The sequence below is a fragment of the Musa acuminata genome, chromosome BXJ2-11 (genome assembly GCF_036884655.1).
Source record: "Musa acuminata AAA Group cultivar baxijiao chromosome BXJ2-11, Cavendish_Baxijiao_AAA, whole genome shotgun sequence".
In the NCBI taxonomy this organism is placed as follows: Eukaryota; Viridiplantae; Streptophyta; class Magnoliopsida; order Zingiberales; family Musaceae; genus Musa; species Musa acuminata.
Window position 1 is genome coordinate 32,967,302 of NC_088348.1, and position 20,211 is coordinate 32,987,512.

Here is a 20,211-nt window from a genome sequence, read left to right on the forward strand (position 1 = left end):
ATTAAAAAAATATTTAGTTTTATTTTTTCTCATGTCTTCGATTTTACTTATAAGGAATGATAAAAAAAATATTTTTTTTTTGATGAAAACGTCGAAATCAATAGATGCCTTAATCAAAGGTCGAACGCCATGGTATTTATCGTGGTGCTTGGAGAGGACATCAAATAGCGGGTCGATTGTGTAATAGTAGAGTGTAGTGTAACGTTGATAAGGCTAACCTTGATGAGAAGGAAGTGATTAACCATTTACATTCGAGAAAACTAATCCTTGAGCATTGACACCATCTTCGTAATGGTTATTTCCCAGATAGCATCAACATTAGACCATACAATGAGGTTGTTGTCTATGCGAAGGATGTGATCTTAACGATGAAGAAGTCAGACAATCTATGCAAAGAAGATTTGGTGTGACTCGAGGAAGGAAGTCAAGGAGGAGACTTGGACGTCAGAGGTGAGTTGTAGTTTACGATTTTTTAAGTAGTATCTTCAAAAGCTCTTCTCAAGGCTAAGGGTCGTGTGGATGTGATGGGCATGGTAAAAAGGGGTCAGTTCAAGGATCGAAACTTTACCAACAACAACACTATGACGAGATCTTTGGAGTCGTCCCTAGACCAATCATCTTCCTCCTCCTTGAGGCTGAGGGAGTATGGATGGTCATGGAAGATAGAGGTAACGATGGTGGAATCGAAGTGAAGACTTACTCTTTGGCCTTTTTATTAGCGATATTATTTTTTTATCCATTTTTTTACGTCATTCGTGTACGTAACAACACGTGGTGTATCTTCCGTCAGTAAAGTTGATGACATGAGGAGAAATGATGTTAAATATTTTATTTTATGAATTATTAGGATGTCAATATAATTTTTTAAAATTAAAAGATCGAGATATTAAATATATCTAATTAATTCATCGTTTTCACGTATTCAATGGCTCGTGGGCTTAAATTAATTTGAATGGATGTGGGCCGGCCCGGCAGTTTTACCATCGGCCGACTGCGCTCTTCTCCGACCACTCCCTCGCCAGCGAATGATCGCATTCCTCCCCTGACCCTTCGCTACCCCAAGTTTCCGAAGCCTTGCAAGAGGTGGAGAAAGAGAACCCGAAGACGAGAAAGAATTCCACCAATCTCTCTCTACAGATGGGTCGAGCCGTTCTCTCTTCCTCTCTCGTCTCCCTGAGACCAAGGATTCCCGCGGTACCCAATCCTTTTTTACCCAATTCGACGCCCAACAACGCCCTGCGGTTTCCCTCGAAGATTTCGCGGGGATCCCGAACCCGCGCGGCGGCGGTCTCCGAATCCCCCACCGGGAGGTTGTTCCCGAGGGTTGCGGCCGAGTCCACGGGGCCGATCCCCGCGGCGGAGCTGCTGAAGGTCGTGGAGACGGCTGCGAGGACCGGCGCCGAGGTTCTTGCCTTCTCAAGATCCTTTTCTCTTTTCTTAGGTGAACTGCCTTTTGAGGTGACTGCTTTGTTTTGGGGGTTTCATGTGACTTACGGAGTTAAGTTGGCTGATGATATTTCGTTTTGCTTCCTTGTAAAGGAGTCTAATTTGTGCTTATCGTAGTCCATTTTATGTCTCTTTCTGGAAGATTACGTTGATGTTTAAGTATGACCCGTTTTGTGACCTAATATTTGCTAAAGCTACTACCGTGAATTTTGATTAAAGAAAAGAAAATTATTACTAATTCGAAGTTTATATTTTTCTTCCAACTTTTACGTGCGGTTCTCTTTGCAATGTGTAGCTTATGAGTTGTTTTGCATGTTAAATAGCCTTGTAAGTTGCAAATTTTCTTATGCGCGTGTTTGCTGCTTTGATATGTCGACGATCAATAGGCAATATTTAATAGTACTTTATTTCTAGCTGATGTTTTTCGTGACAGGAACTTGAACCCTGCTGAACCTTCATTTTGTGTTCCAGGGCTATTTAGAGTCTTGTTAGTTGATGTTGCATGCTTGGTGAATTTTCATGGTCCACTTTTGTGGATTGGTGTCATGACGAAAGCTTGTGATAACAAACTGATCTTTAAAACTGTGATATGTATTTCCTAGACAGGAGATTATGGTAAATGTTAAGGTTTGCTGCAATGAGCATAGACCATCGTTCTCTTAGCAAGAAAGATACAAAAAGGGGGCCAAAATAAGGTATATGACATAATTAAGACATTATGTTGGAATGATGAAATTTTATCAGACATTAAGCTGTCAACTTGTTGATTTCTTTAAGTAATTTGCGGTCCTTATGTTTACATAACATGAGCAAGGAAAACAGAAACGTAAAATTTCTTAGTTTTGAAATAAGGTAAAATAGTGGTATAGTCCTATGGGTCACTTAGTCAAAATGAACATTTTGAATGCTTCGTTTCTTATATATGCATATACACATATATACATATGTATGTATGTATATGTATAGATATGCATATATGTTTCCATATAGTGTAATATATTAAATATGTGTATGTTATATTTACCTTTGTTTCATCATAAGCTTTTTGGAATTTGTTTTTTCTCATTCCAGATCACAAATATTCCATGATGTGGATCATGCCATCTAAATTGGAAATTGCTGCCTTTGTAACAATTTTATATAACACAGGGCCTGTTTGTAAGTACAGGTTTATCTATCTTTTGAAAATTCTAGATTCACAAGACATGCTAGGCTGGGTTAGTGGTTTGCTTATGTTATTTCAACCAAGAGAGTGGGCACATAGAGAACCCTATTGGTTAGGAACTATGCTATACCTTATATGGGAAAACATCTTGTAGATGGTTAATTTTTTTAAAGCTACTGTACGATTGCAGTTTCTGTATATCATCTCCTTGACTGTAATATGTTTCATCTCTAATCTTTTTTATGTTTAAATTTTTTTTTCCAGGTTGTGATGGAAGCTGTTAATAAGCCTCGCAACATTAATTACAAAGGAATCACAGATTTGGTGACGGAGTAAGAGAAATTAGTTATACGCTGTGCTACATAATGGTGAAAGAATGTATATCTAATGTCTTCAATTTTCTTGATCTCTCTGTACTCTTGTGTATCTTAATATTAAAACACTATTTTCTTCAAAATCACTTATGTATGCTGAATGAACTCTATGCTGCACTTAAATAATGTAACTGATGTTTCTTCTCTTGTTGATGTGTGTGTGTGTGTGTGTCGCTCTTTGTGGCAACTCCTTTTGTTGAAATTTGAAGGTATCTTATTTGTGGGTGCTTTGATTGCAAGCATTGAGACAATTTCCTCCTTCCCAACTGATTACTGGCCATTTAGGTCTTAACGGAGATCACTTTTTTGCATCAATAGTTCTCAATTAGGAATTCAGCACCCATATTTTGAGATTTTAGTCAGGTTCCGTTTGAAACTTGAAAGTTCCTACTTAGCTTGCTTGACTTAGAGCTGTGTATCAATAATTGAGATGAAAAGACTTGGATGTTAATCGACGTGAAATACTTCTCTTTTCAGATATGTGTGGAAATTGTGTCTTCTTTGGGTTGTATGTTTAGTTATCACAAGTTAACATATGATTTTCACGGTCTTAGATGTTAATTAGCAAATTTAGATTCAGGAGAGTTTGATTATTTACTCTCTGTCTTCAGAAGTTGGAAAATTAATTAAACACTTGACTATACCAATTTCTTAGTTCTGGCAGATACATATGTTCACTTATATGAGATTTTGGATGGTATGGATTAAATTGTAGGGGCATAATTTTGGCTTTTAATGAGTGAGATATATTTTTGAATCTTTCATGCATAGAGGTCCTTTATATCATATCTTTGTATACCGTGATCCATAGAACTCATCTAAGTCAAAGACATTGTTATTTGTCTCTGACAGCTGGAGTATTTCATTGCACACCACTAGCCCAAAGTTTTGGCCTTACCATCCATGCCAGCCTTATGGTTTATGTTAAGGAAGCCCTTTAACATACAGTGCTCTCAGGTTCCACATCTCTTCATTATGCCCTTTATCATTCTGCTAAAACCATCAATCCCCTTCCTGCTGAAAGCAATATATTTTTTCTCACATATTTTTTAACTTCTTAACTAGTAAGGTCCATATTCAAGCCATTTTTATTATAGAAAATTTTAGCTCAGGAGTTAATGTTTGTGTTTCTTGTGGGTGGATTGTTCACATCATTTTTTTATATCATGTGTAGTTGGTGTAATTTATTTATTCAATCACAAAACCCTGGACTTTGTTATTTTTAGCTTGTGTAAAAAATATGTTACTGGAGGTCATTGTTATGATTTAGTAAATTTCTTATAGTAGCACAGAATTATCTCAGTTTTGCTACTGCCAGGACTCAATTAGTTGGCTGTGAGCTTTTGTTGTATTTCATGTATGCATTCAGTTTGCCAGCAGACAATGGAAATATATGATTGCCAATTAATTGCTTGAGGATATACCGTACTGCTAGCACATGTTACTTTTCAACTAAATCTCATTCACGTATAACCAATTTCCTGCAGCACTGATAAATTGAGTGAATCAGTAATTCTGGAGGTAGTGAAAAAGAACTTTAAAGATCATCTTATACTTGGTGAGGAAGGTGGCCTTATTGGGGATTCATTGTCAGAGTATCTCTGGTGCATTGATCCTTTAGGTTGGTTTTCTCAGACTTCTTGTTCACAAAATAGTATCTGAACAAACTAAAGATGGATCTGTGTAACTTTCAACATAAAAAATACTCGAGACTTTGCATGATATATGCTTTCTACAAGCTTTATTTTACTGTGTTAAATGATCAGGGCAATGCTGCTTTAACTGTATGAGCAGCCAATGGGACATTGCAATTATTGATCTCTAAAGGTGGAAGAACAACTTTAGTTAGCAATTAAATATTCTTCTAGTCTACATTGTTTTAATATTATCAAATTTGGCTTAGGATACATCCCCCTATTAAAGATGCTTTCTTCCATATATACAGTTGATGCTAATTTTGAAACTAATGCTTAAGTCATCTGTGTACAATAAATTTAGTTATGCTTAATCTTCTATTCATTACCTGGTTGGTTTGGCACTATTTATGTGTATTTACATAGTAAATTAAGTAATTGATCTATGAATAACTTTGGTTCTTGAGGTCTAGTGGAGAACCAAGGATTAACCCAACAACCCAGGGATTAGATGAGGCAGTATTAATTTAAGAAAGAGGTAGGCGCACATCCTTATAGTGGTTAGTTTCTGTTTACATATCTAGTCTTTTTCTGTATAGATTTATTCATGAGCTTGTACTGGGCTTTGTTGAAGCATAACGCATTTACAGTAAGCTCAAAAAAGTTAAAAAAGATGGTAATAAAAATAAAAGGAGTCAAGATGGCTATCAAGCATATAAAAAAGACAGCAATGAACAATTGTTTTTGATTTTTCACTATGGTCAGTTTAGTTCTTGCTATGTAATTTTAAGAACTAAAGATCATTGCCTCCATATGGAGTCCCAACTTGGAATAGACTAGAGTGAGAATAAAGAGGATACAAAGGATATATCTCATGTAGGCCTTTTTCTATGCTCTCTACCTCTTTCCTATCCCTTTTACCATTCATTCTATTATATCCTTTCTCTGTTTTGACAGAAGGCTCTCTGCCTTTGACATACTAAGGGCACCATTCGGTGAATTCCCTGACTTTGCCAGCTTTATTTCTCTGTTTTCTTCTTGTCCTTAGTTGCCATTTCCTTTTTCTAATTCTAAACTTTTTGAGGTACTGTTTTCTCTCACTTTTGTGTCCTTCAGAGTTCAGACCAAAGACGGATACATTAGATGATGTGGTGATTGGTGACTTTTGAGGTGGATACCCTAAATTGGTGGTTGGCTAGTTGTGAATCAGTGTATGATTGACATGGGATGCGAAAGTGAAAGTGTCCTGTTGAGGAGAAGAGGTGGCTGTTGTGCTTAGCAAGTGCAGGCTGCACAATGCAGGGTCATGTCAGTGGAAACTATGGCAGAGCCAAACAAAACCCACTAAAGCTCTGAGTTGGGCAGCTCAATGCAGGGTCATGTCAGGGTGACACTATGTCTAGTAACCATAACCCTGTATGCTAACAACTCAGTATTTGAGTTGGGCAGCAACTGATTGGTTAGAGGCCCCCATGTTTATTATCAGGGTGGTCTTTCACCATGGGCAGCAATTTACTTGGTAATAACATAATTTAACAGTTGGTGAGTTGATCAATTTATCAGAATGGACTATGTACAATAATCCTTGGTCGAACTACACAGATTATGCCTTGAGCATTGGGCAATTACTTAGCTAAAACCTCCTGAATCATGTTGACACTGGAAACTTTTGAGTTGACTGGGCGAGTTTGTGGATCATGATGAGTAGGCCATGAATAGGTTTCCTGTAACTGCTGGTATGAGAAACACAATATGTTTCAAATTACTTGCTTTGCAAGTTCAGGACTATTCTCTTCATTCCTTTCTGCTCTTGAGAAACTAAAGATGTTGTACTTGGGTCGTTTAGGGCTTGAGATATTTTTCCCTGATATGTAGATGGAACAACAAACTTTGCTCATGGTTACCCAAGCTTTGCTGTATCAGTGGGAGTACTGTTCCGTGGAAAGCCAGCTGCTGCATCTGTGGTATTGGATCTTTTTCACTTGCATTCACTTGCACTGAATTATCTTTGATTAAGCTTGTAATAGGTTTTCCTTTTTTTTTTACAATGTGCGATTGGAAGAAGATAAAAAATGGAAATTGTACTTTGCTAAGTAACTTTGATACTACAAATGACCTTATGCTATGTTTTTAGTCAGCATGATGTTCTTACAATTGTTGTATTACACATTTTGAATGATTATTTTGGGGAGTTCCTGTATAGTGAGGTTATTGGGTCATAAAATCTTGTAATAGTCCTAGCAGTAGCTCCTTGATGAGTATTATAAAAGACAGCACAACATGCAGGCTAAATGTCAATAATTATGATTGTAAAATTTGTCTGTCAATAGTATTTTGTACCAAGATTTATGTTTGATTCTCATATTTTCCTACATTTTAATGTGATGGTATTGTGCAATTTCTTGTTTTTCTTCTGCCATAACAAAGTATCCTCTTTTTCCAAGGTTGAGTTTGTTGGTGGGCCTATGTGTTGGAATACTCGCACATTTTGTGCATCTTCTGGTAAAAGTTGAGGAATGACAACCACAGATAAGTTCATTTAAAAGGTAAACCTTACGGTTGAAAATAGATGTGTATTTGTGCTTTAACAGGTGGTGGAGCCTTTTGCAATGGACAAAAGATTCATGTTAGTCAGACTGATCAGGTAAATGATTCTCTCTATGATCCACATAGATATATGTTGTTTTCGGTTACCTACAACAAGAGCTTTTGATAGTCCATGAAACTTGAAAAATCCAGAATACAGACTACAAAATGCAAAATTATCACCTCTAAACTTATTTTCCATTTGTGGCATGTTTACCACTATATGGGGCTGGCAATGGTACTTACTTTTATCATTCAAAAATTTAAGTGCAACCATTAAAGAAAATGGTCCTACCTACCCAGGATATATGTGCTAGCTGTTAGCTATCTGGCATGGTAAACCAACAGACCAATGTGGTGTTAGCAAAAAAGGAAAAAACAAAGTAATGAAAGATAAAAAAAAGGGAGAATAGGGAAGGGGAGAGGCTTACATTTTCTGTGGAGCAGGACCCTGCTCCTGCATAGTTGTTGTTTCTGATGTTCTGTTACCCTCCGTTCCCTCACCATTGAGAGAATCAAGTGTCGCTGACTTCATGACTGAATATATCACAATGCAAAACTGGTCATGTTTTTGGATGCCATGTCATGAACAAATCTCTGCTCATTATAAAAGGTTTAGTGTCCCTCTTAAATGTATGAAATCAAAACTGGTCATGTTTTTGGATGCCATGTCATGAACAAATCTCTGCTCATTATAAAAGGTTTAGTGTCCCTCTTAAATATATGAAATCATTATGATTAACTTCTCATGTGAAGCTCTAAGGAAAAGAATTTAAAATGTTATGCAGATTGCAGATATTCTCCATTTCTGGAGTGATGGAGAAAAAATCTGTCATCTTATATATCTCAAGGAATTGCAACCATTACAAAAGAAAGGAGTCTTTTTATTTTTTAAAAAGTCTTATTTTGAAGTAGATCATGTTGTTTATTTAAATACTTGTTGAGGAGTTCCAAAAAAAATATTTACATGTCATCCTTCTCTTCAGATGATATGGGTTAGTTTTTCATTGGCTAGGTGGAACGCTCTCTTCTGGTAACAGGGTTTGGATATGAACATGATGATGCCTGGGCAACCAACATTAACCTGTTCAAAGAATTTACTGACATTAGCAGGGTGCGTGCTCACTTAATAATGTTCTCTAAGTCATACCCTATTTGGATTCACTTATAGTTGGTGTGTGCAGGGTGTAAGAAGACTTGGTGCCGCTGCTGTTGACATGTCTCATGTTGCTCTTGGAATCGTCGAAGCCTACTGGGAATATCGTCTCAAGCCATGGGACATGGCTGCTGGTGTCCTGGTAATCTTGTCCCTCAAAGATTCATGCAATATGCTTATTTTGAGCACTGCATATAACTCGATATCCTACATTTTTTTTTTGGATCAGAAATTTTTATCTTGAGCTAGTTCTTTTTTACTAAGAAAGGAAACCCATGGCTTATATGTTTTGTGCGTTGTAAGCAATGGTGAGATGACTAAGTTTATGTCACCTGTTGCTAGCATCACATTTACCTACCTAATTTAGGCTAATGATGCAAACTTACTCTGCTTTGCACTTGCATCTTCTGTCTTTATCACAAATGTCTCCTTCTGAACAGATGGTTGAAGAAGCTGGTGGAGTTGTGACGCGAATGGATGGTGGAAAGTTCACAGTCTTTGATCGTTCTGTTCTAGTATCCAATGGTATTGTTCATGAAAAGGTTGTTCTTCTTCAAGCCTCTCACGTTAATGCATGGTTATATGAGGTTCCACGAAAATCTTCTATCAACCACCTTGTGTTTAGTGAATATGTGATGGATAGAACATAATAAGCTTGAACATATCATATATAGCAAGTAGTAGTAACAAGCAAAACAACATTACCAACCAAACACAAAGTTCATGAAGCGATTGCTATAGTTTTTTCAGCATGCCTACATCTGACATGCATCTGCTTGCTATATTCTTTTCCTAAAGCATGTAATTTTTCACAACTAGCAGTCGATGATGTTTCCGACTTCTGTTTGCTTCCTGAAAGACTCATTGCTACTGGTGCCTGCATGCTTTAACTGCAGCTGCTGGAGCGGATAGGCCCTGCAACTGAAGAGCTAAAGAAGAAAGGGATCGACTTTTCGTTATGGTTTAAGCCAGAAAACTACAGTACTGATTCTTGAGTGCGCTATCGATCAACGCGAGGTTTATGGTCTGCCACAGATTTTGAGTCGATCCGTAGCAGAAGTCAATGTTTTCCTCTTTCCTATACTTAATTCAGCTTCGATTCGTTTTTAAGGTGATATAAGCTTCGTTTGACTTGTTCTCACTCATCGAGGACGACGAAAAGATCCGTACTAGTCACTGCAGTAAGCACTTTTAAATACTAGTTATGGATGGAACCCATTCATGGTATGTGTCTCATTTGGGAATACTCTTTTTTGTTTTTGTTCTTTGGGTTGAAGGTGCATGTCGATCGAAACGTGATATTACAAAAGTTGAGTTTAGGAAAAGAGTATTGGGATTACAAAATTTGATTTTATGTAAAATTAATTATTCTCCAGCTTTTTCTTCTCCTTATTGTGTTGTTTTAGGGAGTAGAAAATTCTCAAAATATCTATTTTCTAAAAAAATATTGAACAAAATTAATAAAATTTTGAACATCGATTTTTATTGGCCTTTTGTCAAAAAAAAGAAAATTTAATTTGTATAATTTAATTCGAGAAAACTAATCATTAAATTATTTCGTTTTTCTTGGTAATATAATAATCATGATCCTGCTAAATAGTCATAAACATAGTTTTCAATGTTTCTCGCATTACTGAACCTAAATTACCAACAATGTTGAATATGAATAAAAATCTATATAATATATTAAACTTATTATTATTCTTTTTTGTTATGGGAATGCGCGGGAACTTTAGTCATCAACAGCCGCGCCAAACGTTTGACGCAGGACCGCGAAAAAAGGGTCCCTAGGGTTCGTCCCCAGCCACAATCCATGGAGGAAGGCAGCAGTCTCGCGGCTTCTTGTCCGGGTAGGAGCAACGGCGGCGGCGAGGGAAGAACCGGGATCATCGATCTCCGCCCTCCTGGTTCATCCCCGGCTGTTGATCTCACCGATCGAGTCCACCTCCTCCCCTGTTCCATCAAGCACGATGGCCCCTGCCCCGTCTCCCACTACTTCAAGCCCAAGCAGACAGGTTCTTTACGATTCTCTCCTCCTCCTCGTCTCATGCTCATGTTTGGATGCCGTTCCTCTTCTGATCCTTCTCCGTGATATAGATGTGGTAGTGGATGATCTGTGCTTGAAAGAAGCGTTCTATAGAGGGAGGAAGTTGCAGGGCGTCACCGTTCCCCTACCCCCAGGATATCGAGGTGGCATTCCTGATTGGCTTTGAAGAGTTCTCGTACTCTTTATGCGTCAAAATTGATTTTTTTTTTTTTTAGGGGGAAAAAAAAAAGAAAGAATGAGTTGAGATCGTGAGATGACGTTGATTGCTTTTATGTAGGTTACGTTTTGGACAAGAGTTCGGAGAGTGGGAAGAGATCGGAAACTTCCGAAGGGGGATTCAACCGGTGGTTGTCCCGTGCTGAGTTTGGGAACTTAACATATTGGAATCATGACAGCCTGCCTTCACCAGACGATCCGCTCGGACGGTGCTTCCATTGGTTTTCTGTTTCTAATGCCGTAAGTGCTTCGGTTAAGATTATTTCCTTATTTCTATTTGTTTTAATTTAGGCTATGATTTCGTTGTGTGCTGCAAGTTATTCCTGCAGCATAGATTCCACTGCTTCTGCTTATCGTTTGTTCCTTTTTGTTCCACTTAGTTCTTTGTTTGTCTTTTCTTCTACTGAATGGCGACTAAGTAGAATGCATTGACCTTTTTTATTTGGGTGAGATTTCGTGGTAGTTGAATTCTTGTTCTTGATTGATCGGTTATCTATGAAACCCTTGTTATGTGACTGACTGTATATGTTGTTTAGAGTCTTCTATTTCTGAGTTATTTTTTCTTTTATTATGTTCAAGTTGTAGTTGAATGAAACAAGATTTTTGTTAGACAGTGCTCATAATATCCAACAGGGAAACGATACTCGAAGTGAGCTTCATGGTCAGGATCAGATAGGAAGTTCTAATGGGTCTATCGTCCATGTTGTATCGGTTGTCTCCAAGGAGGCTAAGGAGCAAAATTGGTTCTCATAGTTGATTGATAACAAATTTATCAGGAAACTAATGGGTGTATTCAAACACCATATTCCGATTGATCCATATATCTATTCAAGTGTATTTCTTCTCATATACTTTAGACATACTTAGGGTGACACTATGTCTAGTTTTTGGTGACCATAAGAGACATTTGAGTTTTCATATAATATTCAAAGACTTGCTCGATAAGTGAAGATAACTATCTCACTTCCGTTGCTGGATAACCCTATACACTTTAAACCCAAACCAGTATCAAACCCTCTTTATTTTCATTATGCTCCTTCACTTTCTTGTTTCCACTATCTTTTATAATCTTCACTAATTAACCACATCCGGTTGAGGCCAGGTTGTTGGGGAAAATTACAGTTTTAAGGCACAATTGATCGACCTTATAGGTTACTGTCTTGTTTTAGTTTTTGTCATGTGAGGTAGGCTTTCCCATATGAAGTTATTTCGGCCAACCCATGAGCAATGTCCTCACAAAGAATGGGTCAAGTACGGTGGGATATCCTTTGCAAATTCTACTCCAGTCTTAGGCATTATTTGGATACTAGTGTGACTTGGAAATAGATTCAACTCCATGTATAACTTTTTAACAGGGATTCTTGGTCCCCTTTGTTTGTGTTATTTTAGAATTACAATTTTTAGATAGCATTGTGAACGGATTCCTTTCTTTGTCTCCTGTAGTGGGAAATTACTTGCAAGCACATTTACTTATGAGATACATAAGGTTATTAATGCATGGATCACAGTTCAGTCTTTTTCCTTCTATTCTCAATCAACATCTTATTTTATTTTGGTTATATGCCGTTGTAGGTGGTGTAGGTTTAGCATTTGAATAGGGTGTCTGATATCAGAACATAAATCATATTTTGCATATTTCCTAAATATGTTTGATGCCATTATAATCATAAATTTATGTTAATGCAGTTGCACAAGCCAGTCACCCAAGCAGAGTTGGATGCGGCAATGTCTGTTCAAGGAAGAAATGATTGAACTTACCTGCTCACTAAAACCTCGATGGAAGAAACACTAGGCTTTTATTCCAGGCGAGGCTACTTTCTGAATCCTAGTTCCACTCCAAATTGGTACTTCCATCTTTCAGTCCCTCTCTTCCTTATGTAGTTGTTGTCTTAAGGCATTGATGGCATGTTAGGCCTTCATCAAGAAGGTTTGATAAATTAGAATTCAGATACACGACAACTTTTTCCTCTCTGACCATTTCACATCAAAAGCTTGCATTTCCTATGGTCGTAGCATGAAACACTGATAGTTCCATAGCTTTTGCCCACAAGGCTTGAGGCAGGCATGTCTGACATCCATCTCTTTGCTGCTCCACACTCTCCTAACATGATCTTGTGATCCCCATTCTGATCAACTTCTCTGTCCTAGACAACACTACAGCCTCATTGTCAATTGCAGACTGCACAAGTTTAAGGATATACTTCTTGTAGATACCATAAATTCCAATCTCTCTTTCTGCACAGGAATTAGCCCATCTTCCTAACCACTTAATATTTATCCTGTTATAGAGTCTTGTTTCTAGCTTTTCTACCTGCCTCTCTAAATCAACACTCAGGTCAAAATCCTCTAATTATCCCTTAATATTTATCCTCTTACATCAAACATGCCCTTCAATCCCCCAAACAGTAGACTGCAAGTCAGAAGATGTAGCCATGGCCACCTAATTAGAAGAAGTCCTCCATGGTAGCCAACTTGATCCAGGGAAAGAACAGATAAAGAGTCCTGAACACGAGCAGATTTTACCAAAATGAAGCTTCTTAAAACTATTGGCTTCACATGTCGGCTGCTTAGCTTAATTATCACCTATGTTGACTCCTCCTTTCACTTCTCTATGTTCATCTGTTGCATCATCTTGGTAAACTTCATGAACAGACCATTGTTTCATCCCAGAAGCCGTACACCCTACTGGATCAAACGACTAATCTCCTTGTCGAACAAAAGCAATACTTATATGGATATTATTACTTGGTAATCATTAAAAGCTGATTGTAATAAGAAGAAGAATTCTATCCTACATATGGTGTGCATATGAGAAGCAATATCGGACACTCCTGCCGCCATTTCACATAATCAATACATGTACAAGCAGACAATCACATCAATCATTTGCATGTTGTTATGGTTGTAATAAAGACATTCATATGGCATTACATCAATCTTATGCTGCCATTCTGTTATCCTTTAGCTAAATTGTTGTACGATGCACGACGCACGTGACCTGCAAAGGCGGTCGATTTATGAACGCCAGCCGAGCAACCAATTATTGTGCGTGCATACGTACGTGCGTGCGTCCTCGCACAAGATTTGTACGCGATCATCGCATCCGCCGTACGTTTTTCTCCTGGTTGCATGTCCACCGTCCGATGAGCGTCCATGGAGCGACCGTCCCCTCCGTCGCGAGCATCTTTTCTTGGACTGATCTCGTCCCTAATTTAAGAATCTGCGGTGTCATGATCCCGATTCTGGTCACCGCCTCCGCCATCGAAGCGTCGAATCGACGGCGGAGGAGGAGGATGATCGCCATCATCGTTTGATCGCTTCACTTGCAGTAGGCGGGTAAGCTGCAGGCGGTGAGAAGACCGAAACGATTCCACTATAAAAGGCTCCCTCAGATCTGACATCTAGATCTGCCGCTCTCTTCGCCTCTTGCTTGCTCGTCTCCTCCCGTTCTGCTCTCTCGTCGTCTCTGGGTTGAGCTCCGGCGAGAGGCGGCGAAGATGAGGGAGATCCTCCACATCCAGGGCGGGCAGTGCGGGAACCAGATCGGGGCCAAGTTCTGGGAGGTCATCTGCGACGAGCATGGAATTGATGGCACCGGGAAGTACAACGGCGACTCCGACCTCCAGCTCGAGAGGATCAATGTCTACTACAACGAGGCCAGCGGAGGGCGCTACGTTCCCCGCGCCGTGCTCATGGATCTGGAGCCCGGGACCATGGACTCCGTCAGATCCGGCCCCGTCGGCCAGATCTTCAGGCCGGACAACTTCGTCTTCGGCCAGTCCGGTGCCGGGAACAACTGGGCCAAGGGGCATTACACCGAGGGCGCCGAGCTCATCGACTCGGTCCTCGACGTGGTCAGAAAGGAAGCTGAGAACTGCGACTGCTTGCAGGGTATATTCCTTTTTCTTCTTCTTCTTCTTTTCTTTTCAAATGGCAGTGGTTCTTAGTAGATCTTGCTTTACTTTGGTATAATCTTCTGGTTTCTCAAAAATGTTGTCCATTCTCTTATATCTTTTGTGAGCATGGACAATGTTTACTCCTCTCCAGTTTTTTTTATGGGCTTACAAACATGTTGCACTGAGACCATGGTAAATTATGAGTTCTTTAATGAAGTAATTTAGGGATATTATTTCCTTCTTTTATAGGCTTAATGAATTAATGACGTACTTTTGACAGTTTCTATTGATGAATAGAATGTTTTATCGAGTTATTTGTTATCGAAATAGGCTACAACTTATCTTGATTGATTATGATTGGAGTTCTCAAGGGATTTTGTTCATTTAGGTTGACAGACATTGGAATTTGATGTATGATAAGTTTGTGCATATAGTATGTGAAGCTACTGTAATAGTGTGTGTTTACGTACGCTACCTGTTATCATGTCAAGTGTGTTCACGTTGATTTTCATTCTATTTCTGTTAGCATGAACTAGAGTTACCTGATCTTGGCTGATTCAAGTTAATGATCCTCAACTTAATTTCCTCATTTATTGGTTGAGTCCATTGGGTTCTCTAGGTCTTCTCACTTAGTGAAAACTGAATTTTCATCAAAAAAATGCTTGGTCGGACTGAAATTTCATGCATACAAGTGGAGATACTATTTATCTGTTCCATATGTGAAACAATATTATTACTGACACCTGGTAATTTGCTTCTAAATTTGTTCAATTTCAGATCCATTAAAGATAAATTAAATTTTCATTCTGTCATATTTGTGATTGGCAAACTTGCACCTTTCAGTCGAAAATGTACATAATGGACAATTTCTCCTGGATGCTTGCTGGTAAATTTTGACTTTTAGTCTCCTTAGCAATAGTAGAAAGATGACAAAGGGTTTCCAGATTTTGCTGATCATGATGGTGAGAACATGATCTCCCCTTATTGAGAGTTAGTCAATACCAGCTTAAGAAAAATATCACCTTGGTCTCTCTATCTGACAAGGTCTGACATTTGTTTACATGCATATGTCAAATCTTCAACGGCTTTGTCCTTTCTCTTTTATGTGGCATTTTATGTCCTCGATGCTGTAAGCAAATCTGCAAGTTCGTCATTAGAATTTTTAACTGTTTTGATGTTCTGCAGGCTTCCAAGTTTGCCATTCTTTGGGGGGAGGAACTGGATCTGGCATGGGCACCCTTCTTATCTCTAAGATCAGGGAGGAGTACCCGGATAGAATGATGCTTACCTTCTCTGTTTTCCCATCACCAAAGGTGTCTGATACAGTTGTGGAGCCATACAATGCTACCCTCTCTGTTCATCAACTCGTTGAGAATGCTGATGAGTGTATGGTCCTTGACAATGAAGCGCTGTATGATATCTGCTTCCGCACTCTGAAGCTTGCAAATCCCACTTGTGAGTACTGCTTGTCTTTTCATGAATTCTTTTCGATGCTACTTGAAATTGTGATCTTTTGTTTACTAATTCTCTAAATGTAGAAGATGCTGACACTCTGATCTTCTTCTTTTCTTCATACTAATATCAAGCATGTAAGGTCTCGCTTTAAACCATGGTGGTTATAAAAGCTAGTAACATAGAGTCGCCAATCTTTTCCGTATCCTTTCTGGTCGATACATTTTTTTTCCTCCTTTTTCTGCGCCATTCCATGATCGATCAATCAATTTGTGCTTCGATATGTCTTTTATTTTGTTCATTTAAAAGTTCAGAATCCATATGTAAAGGGCAGTTAAACTTTTCAGTTAATCTTGACCTCTTAAAGTTTAAGGTCTTGTTCCAAATTGCACTGTTGCTAAAAGTTTTTTCTTTCATGTTGCAGTTGGCGATCTTAATCACCTGATCTCTGCCACAATGAGTGGTGTCACATGCTGCCTTCGGTTTCCTGGACAGCTTAATTCCGACCTCCGGAAGCTTGCCGTGAACCTCATCCCTTTCCCCCGCCTCCACTTCTTTATGGTGGGGTTTGCACCCTTGACCTCGAGGGGCTCGCAGCAATATAGGGCCCTCACAGTTCCTGAATTGACCCAACAAATGTGGGATGCCAAGAACATGATGTGCGCTGCTGACCCTCGTCATGGCCGGTACCTGACAGCCTCAGCCATGTTCCGTGGGAAGATGAGCACAAAGGAAGTGGATGAGCAGATGCTGAATGTTCAGAACAAGAACTCTTCCTACTTCGTGGAGTGGATACCAAACAATGTCAAGTCTAGCGTGTGTGACATTCCGCCCAAGGGGCTAAAGATGGCTTCCACATTCATCGGGAACTCAACTTCCATCCAAGAGATGTTCAGGAGGGTGAGCGAGCAGTTCACAGCCATGTTCAGGAGGAAGGCTTTCTTACACTGGTACACCGGAGAGGGCATGGACGAGATGGAATTTACCGAGGCCGAGAGCAACATGAACGATCTGGTGGCCGAGTACCAGCAGTACCAAGATGCAACGGCAGATGAGGAAGAATACGAGGAAGAAGAGGAAGAGGCTGAGTGATTCATTTCTCTTATCTCAAGAAATGTCCTCTTGCCATTATAATTTCCGCTGCGAGTGAGAGGGATTTGGTGTCTATCAGAAGACAGTTTTATGTTGGTATGGCTGTACTTTTTTCTGTTGATGTGATTGATATGTTGTAACATTCGGAGCCCTGACTTCTTACTCTTATCCGGTTTCTTTTGTCTGTCTGCATATTAACTAGTTGTTGTCGTTGCACTACTTGTTGTTGTCTGGGCTTAGTTTAACGTGATCAAACAAAGGGGTCCTCCTTTGCATGTTTATTGGATCGACGCATCATCGTCTGGAAGTAAACAAGCTGGCATAGTTTGTGAATTGGTTATTGTGATTATGTTATTGTGAAAAGGTTTGTGAATCGTCATATCTGTTATGCATGCTTAGTTTCTATGTGGAGTTTCTGAAGTTGGTGAGGTGGGTGGATGAATGCTGTTGTTCTCTTTTTAACTTGGTTAATATGTGATATCATATTATTGTGAAAAGGTTTGTGAATTGTCATATCTGTTGAGCATTGAGAGGTTGTACTTTTGATGTGGTAATTATATCTGAGGCAGTTTCATGTGAGGTTGTGGGGTAATAAGCTGCTGGTCCCTCGTATGGTTCAAATCTTGTTTGGCCTCCTTCTCCTCCTTCATTAGCCTTTTTCGGTTTTTAGTAGAATCAGAGAATTTGGACAGTTTATTATTTCTTTGTCATCATAATCGGAGATACTGTAAGTGATAAAGCTATGTATTGATATGAACATTTAGTCGGAATCAATTGGAAAGATTTTGAAAGAAATAGTGGTGGGAGTCTTTTATTAGTGCATTAAAGATGTAAAGTAATCATTATTAATCATGAGCAAATATATTAATGATGAGAAATGTATCCCCTACCCGATGTTCATAGTCATATTATTAGTGATTTGATGGAGAATAAATCTGACCCAAAACTCTATAAGCTGCAAAAGAAATAGTAAGAGATGGGAATGAAAACTAAAACCTCTGCTGTTACAATGAAGAACTCGAGAACTTTGATGAAAAACGAACTTACAACATAAACAACAAAATAAAACTGTAACCATTATAAATAATAAATCGATCGCGGTGGGACTCGAACCCACAATCTCCCGCTCCGGAGGCGAGCGCCTTATCCATTAGGCCACGCGACCATTTACGTTTGATTCTCGTTATATTGTTATTTAAATTAAGCACTACCACCGCCCTACTCAACAATCTTTAAATTGGAGATGTCTAATTGGATAATCTGAATCAACTATTACTTATTTTAATCACATATAATCTTCTCTTCCCTCGTTATTGTTGTTGTTGTTGTATAAATCAAAAGATTACTAAGAAGAAAATAGAGAGAAAACAAATACAAACGATGATGATGATTATTGGATTCTATTTAAAGTTTTACGATAACAATTTTTGAGTGTTAATACATGGCATATTAATTATAATCGATTGACTCCACTGTTGTATCTCCTATCAATGGCATTAGTTGCTAAGCATGTGTACTTGTTGTTCTTCTTCTTCTACTGCTACTTCCTTAAGGTTCGACATCGGGATAAAAGAACATCATTGAGTCATCATCAAAAAGTGAAAACATGCAAGAGAATTTAATTCTTTTAGACATGTTGATCGTGACGAGCGAAAATATTCATGCTAATAATAAGCTACCAATATTAGTCATGTTAAGAACATTCTTTTCCCTTTTTTTTTTCTTTTTTAAAAGACACTTTATCATGATGAAAGGAAATAGATAATGATAGAAGATGAAAGAATAACAAACACATAAGCCATCACGATGAAGATTCAAACATGAAGAATTCACCCGATAAAAAACAATAGCAAAATTGATGATTGTGATTAAAAGAAATTACTTGATGCAATCCATATACTAATAAAATCAAATGTGTTTTTAATCAATGTGAGACTAATCAAATCAAAAATATTATACAATAATCATGCATATGCAAGTCAATAAAAATATATTTTTAATCAATTTTTTTGAAGGATCGTACTAATAATAATGATAATAATATATAAAACAAAACTTACCTAATCTTATAATGATTGGAGAGAATAGCATGCGCATTTCCACCATGCCTTGGATAGTGAATGGGAGTTGAGAGGTCAAACATCGTCCCACCCCAAGTCAAAAGAGCGACTATTCTACATCCTCACCAAACCCAATCAAACCTAACTTGTAGTATGTCATTTTGGACACTTGTAACATTACGTAACAATTGGAAGAAAAAAAATTATAATACTAGTATATATTTTTTATAAATAATACATGATGAAAATAAATTTTGATCGTATAATAACATTCTCGAAATAATAACTTAGGAGTAAAAATCTATAAAATAGAGTTTTATAATACGCCCTCGATCGGAGGGATAAGCGAGTCAAGCATATTATCATTAGAGAAATATTTTAGATACATAATATAATATGATTATTATAATTTGCTATAAATTAATGGAGAAAGTCCTATTAGCCTCTTAAAATTGAGTGCATATACATTTGTAAATATTCTACTCCATTAATCTGAAAAAAAAAGAAACTGCTGAAGTAGTTGTTGCATTATTTTCACATCATTGTCATGTGATAATGATGATGATATGTAACAATGGTTTCCATTTTGATTGGCTACAGAGGTTGTACAGCTAAATCCCTGCAACCAAAAGTTGTCTTCTTCTTGTTATAATTGCCTAATGATGAGTAGTCAGAGAGAGAGAGAGAGAGAGAGAGAGAGAGAGAGGAAGCCATGCAAACACTTGAGAATCTTTCAGCTTTGCCTAACTTTTTCTTCTTTTCTTTTATCTTCTTATTTTGTTGTCCCAAAATCTAAGAAAGGGTTGATAAATTAAATTTAATAGTGTGAAGGTTACATGCATTCTAATTGAAAAATAAACTAGAAAAATTGTGTTGCAATCAAAGGAAAATATCATCAACATGTTATCAGAGTATAGCTGATAAGCTTTGTAGGTAAGTGTTTATTTGATCCAACATGACCAATTGTGAAACAACAAGAAAAAAAAGGAAAATAAGGAGAGGTAGAGACAACATACCTGTTTCTCTTGCATCCCTTACCTAACCCATCAAGAGTTGAGTCAACCATTAAATTAGACCATTTGGACAA

The 20,211-nt window shown here is 38.0% G+C and overlaps 3 protein-coding genes and 1 non-coding gene across 6 annotated transcripts; 3 read left to right on the top strand and 1 right to left on the bottom strand.

Annotated features, from left to right (window-relative positions):
• Positions 1-993: 993 nt before the first annotated feature.
• Positions 994-9,588, top strand: LOC135626992 (phosphatase IMPL1, chloroplastic-like). The gene is made up of 10 exons (XM_065132878.1): positions 994-1,404; positions 2,876-2,943; positions 4,473-4,606; positions 6,495-6,583; positions 7,064-7,121; positions 7,211-7,263; positions 8,221-8,319; positions 8,390-8,503; positions 8,802-8,903; positions 9,258-9,588. The coding sequence occupies exons 1-10, from the start codon at positions 1,138-1,140 to the stop codon at positions 9,354-9,356; spliced, it is 1,083 nt and encodes a 360-aa protein (XP_064988950.1). The 5' UTR covers positions 994-1,137; the 3' UTR covers positions 9,357-9,588.
• On the top strand, positions 9,475-13,882 carry LOC135626994 (uncharacterized). 3 transcript variants are annotated; one of them, XR_010492515.1, is made up of 6 exons: positions 9,475-9,585; positions 10,098-10,376; positions 10,459-10,551; positions 10,686-10,864; positions 12,311-12,468; positions 13,590-13,882. XR_010492515.1 is itself a non-coding variant. In XM_065132882.1 (5 exons), exons 1-5 carry the CDS (start codon positions 9,570-9,572, stop codon positions 12,374-12,376), a joined length of 633 nt encoding a protein of 210 aa, XP_064988954.1. In that variant the 5' UTR covers positions 9,475-9,569; the 3' UTR covers positions 12,377-12,628. The 3 variants fall into 3 exon arrangements, 2 of the variants coding, with proteins under 2 accessions (XP_064988954.1, XP_064988955.1); XM_065132882.1 differs by lacking the exon at positions 13,590-13,882 and having other exon boundaries at positions 12,311-12,628; XM_065132883.1 differs by lacking the exon at positions 13,590-13,882 and having other exon boundaries at positions 9,483-9,585; positions 10,130-10,376; positions 12,311-12,628.
• A 140-nt stretch (positions 13,883-14,022) lies between these two features.
• LOC135626991 (tubulin beta chain-like) lies at positions 14,023-17,345 on the top strand. The gene is made up of 3 exons (XM_065132877.1): positions 14,023-14,515; positions 15,706-15,975; positions 16,397-17,345. The coding sequence occupies exons 1-3, from the start codon at positions 14,122-14,124 to the stop codon at positions 17,062-17,064; spliced, it is 1,332 nt and encodes a 443-aa protein (XP_064988949.1). The 5' UTR covers positions 14,023-14,121; the 3' UTR covers positions 17,065-17,345.
• An 811-nt stretch (positions 17,346-18,156) lies between these two features.
• TRNAR-CCG (transfer RNA arginine (anticodon CCG)) lies at positions 18,157-18,229 on the bottom strand. The gene has a single exon. It is a non-coding gene; the product is annotated as a tRNA-Arg (tRNA).
• Positions 18,230-20,211: the final 1,982 nt, after the last annotated feature.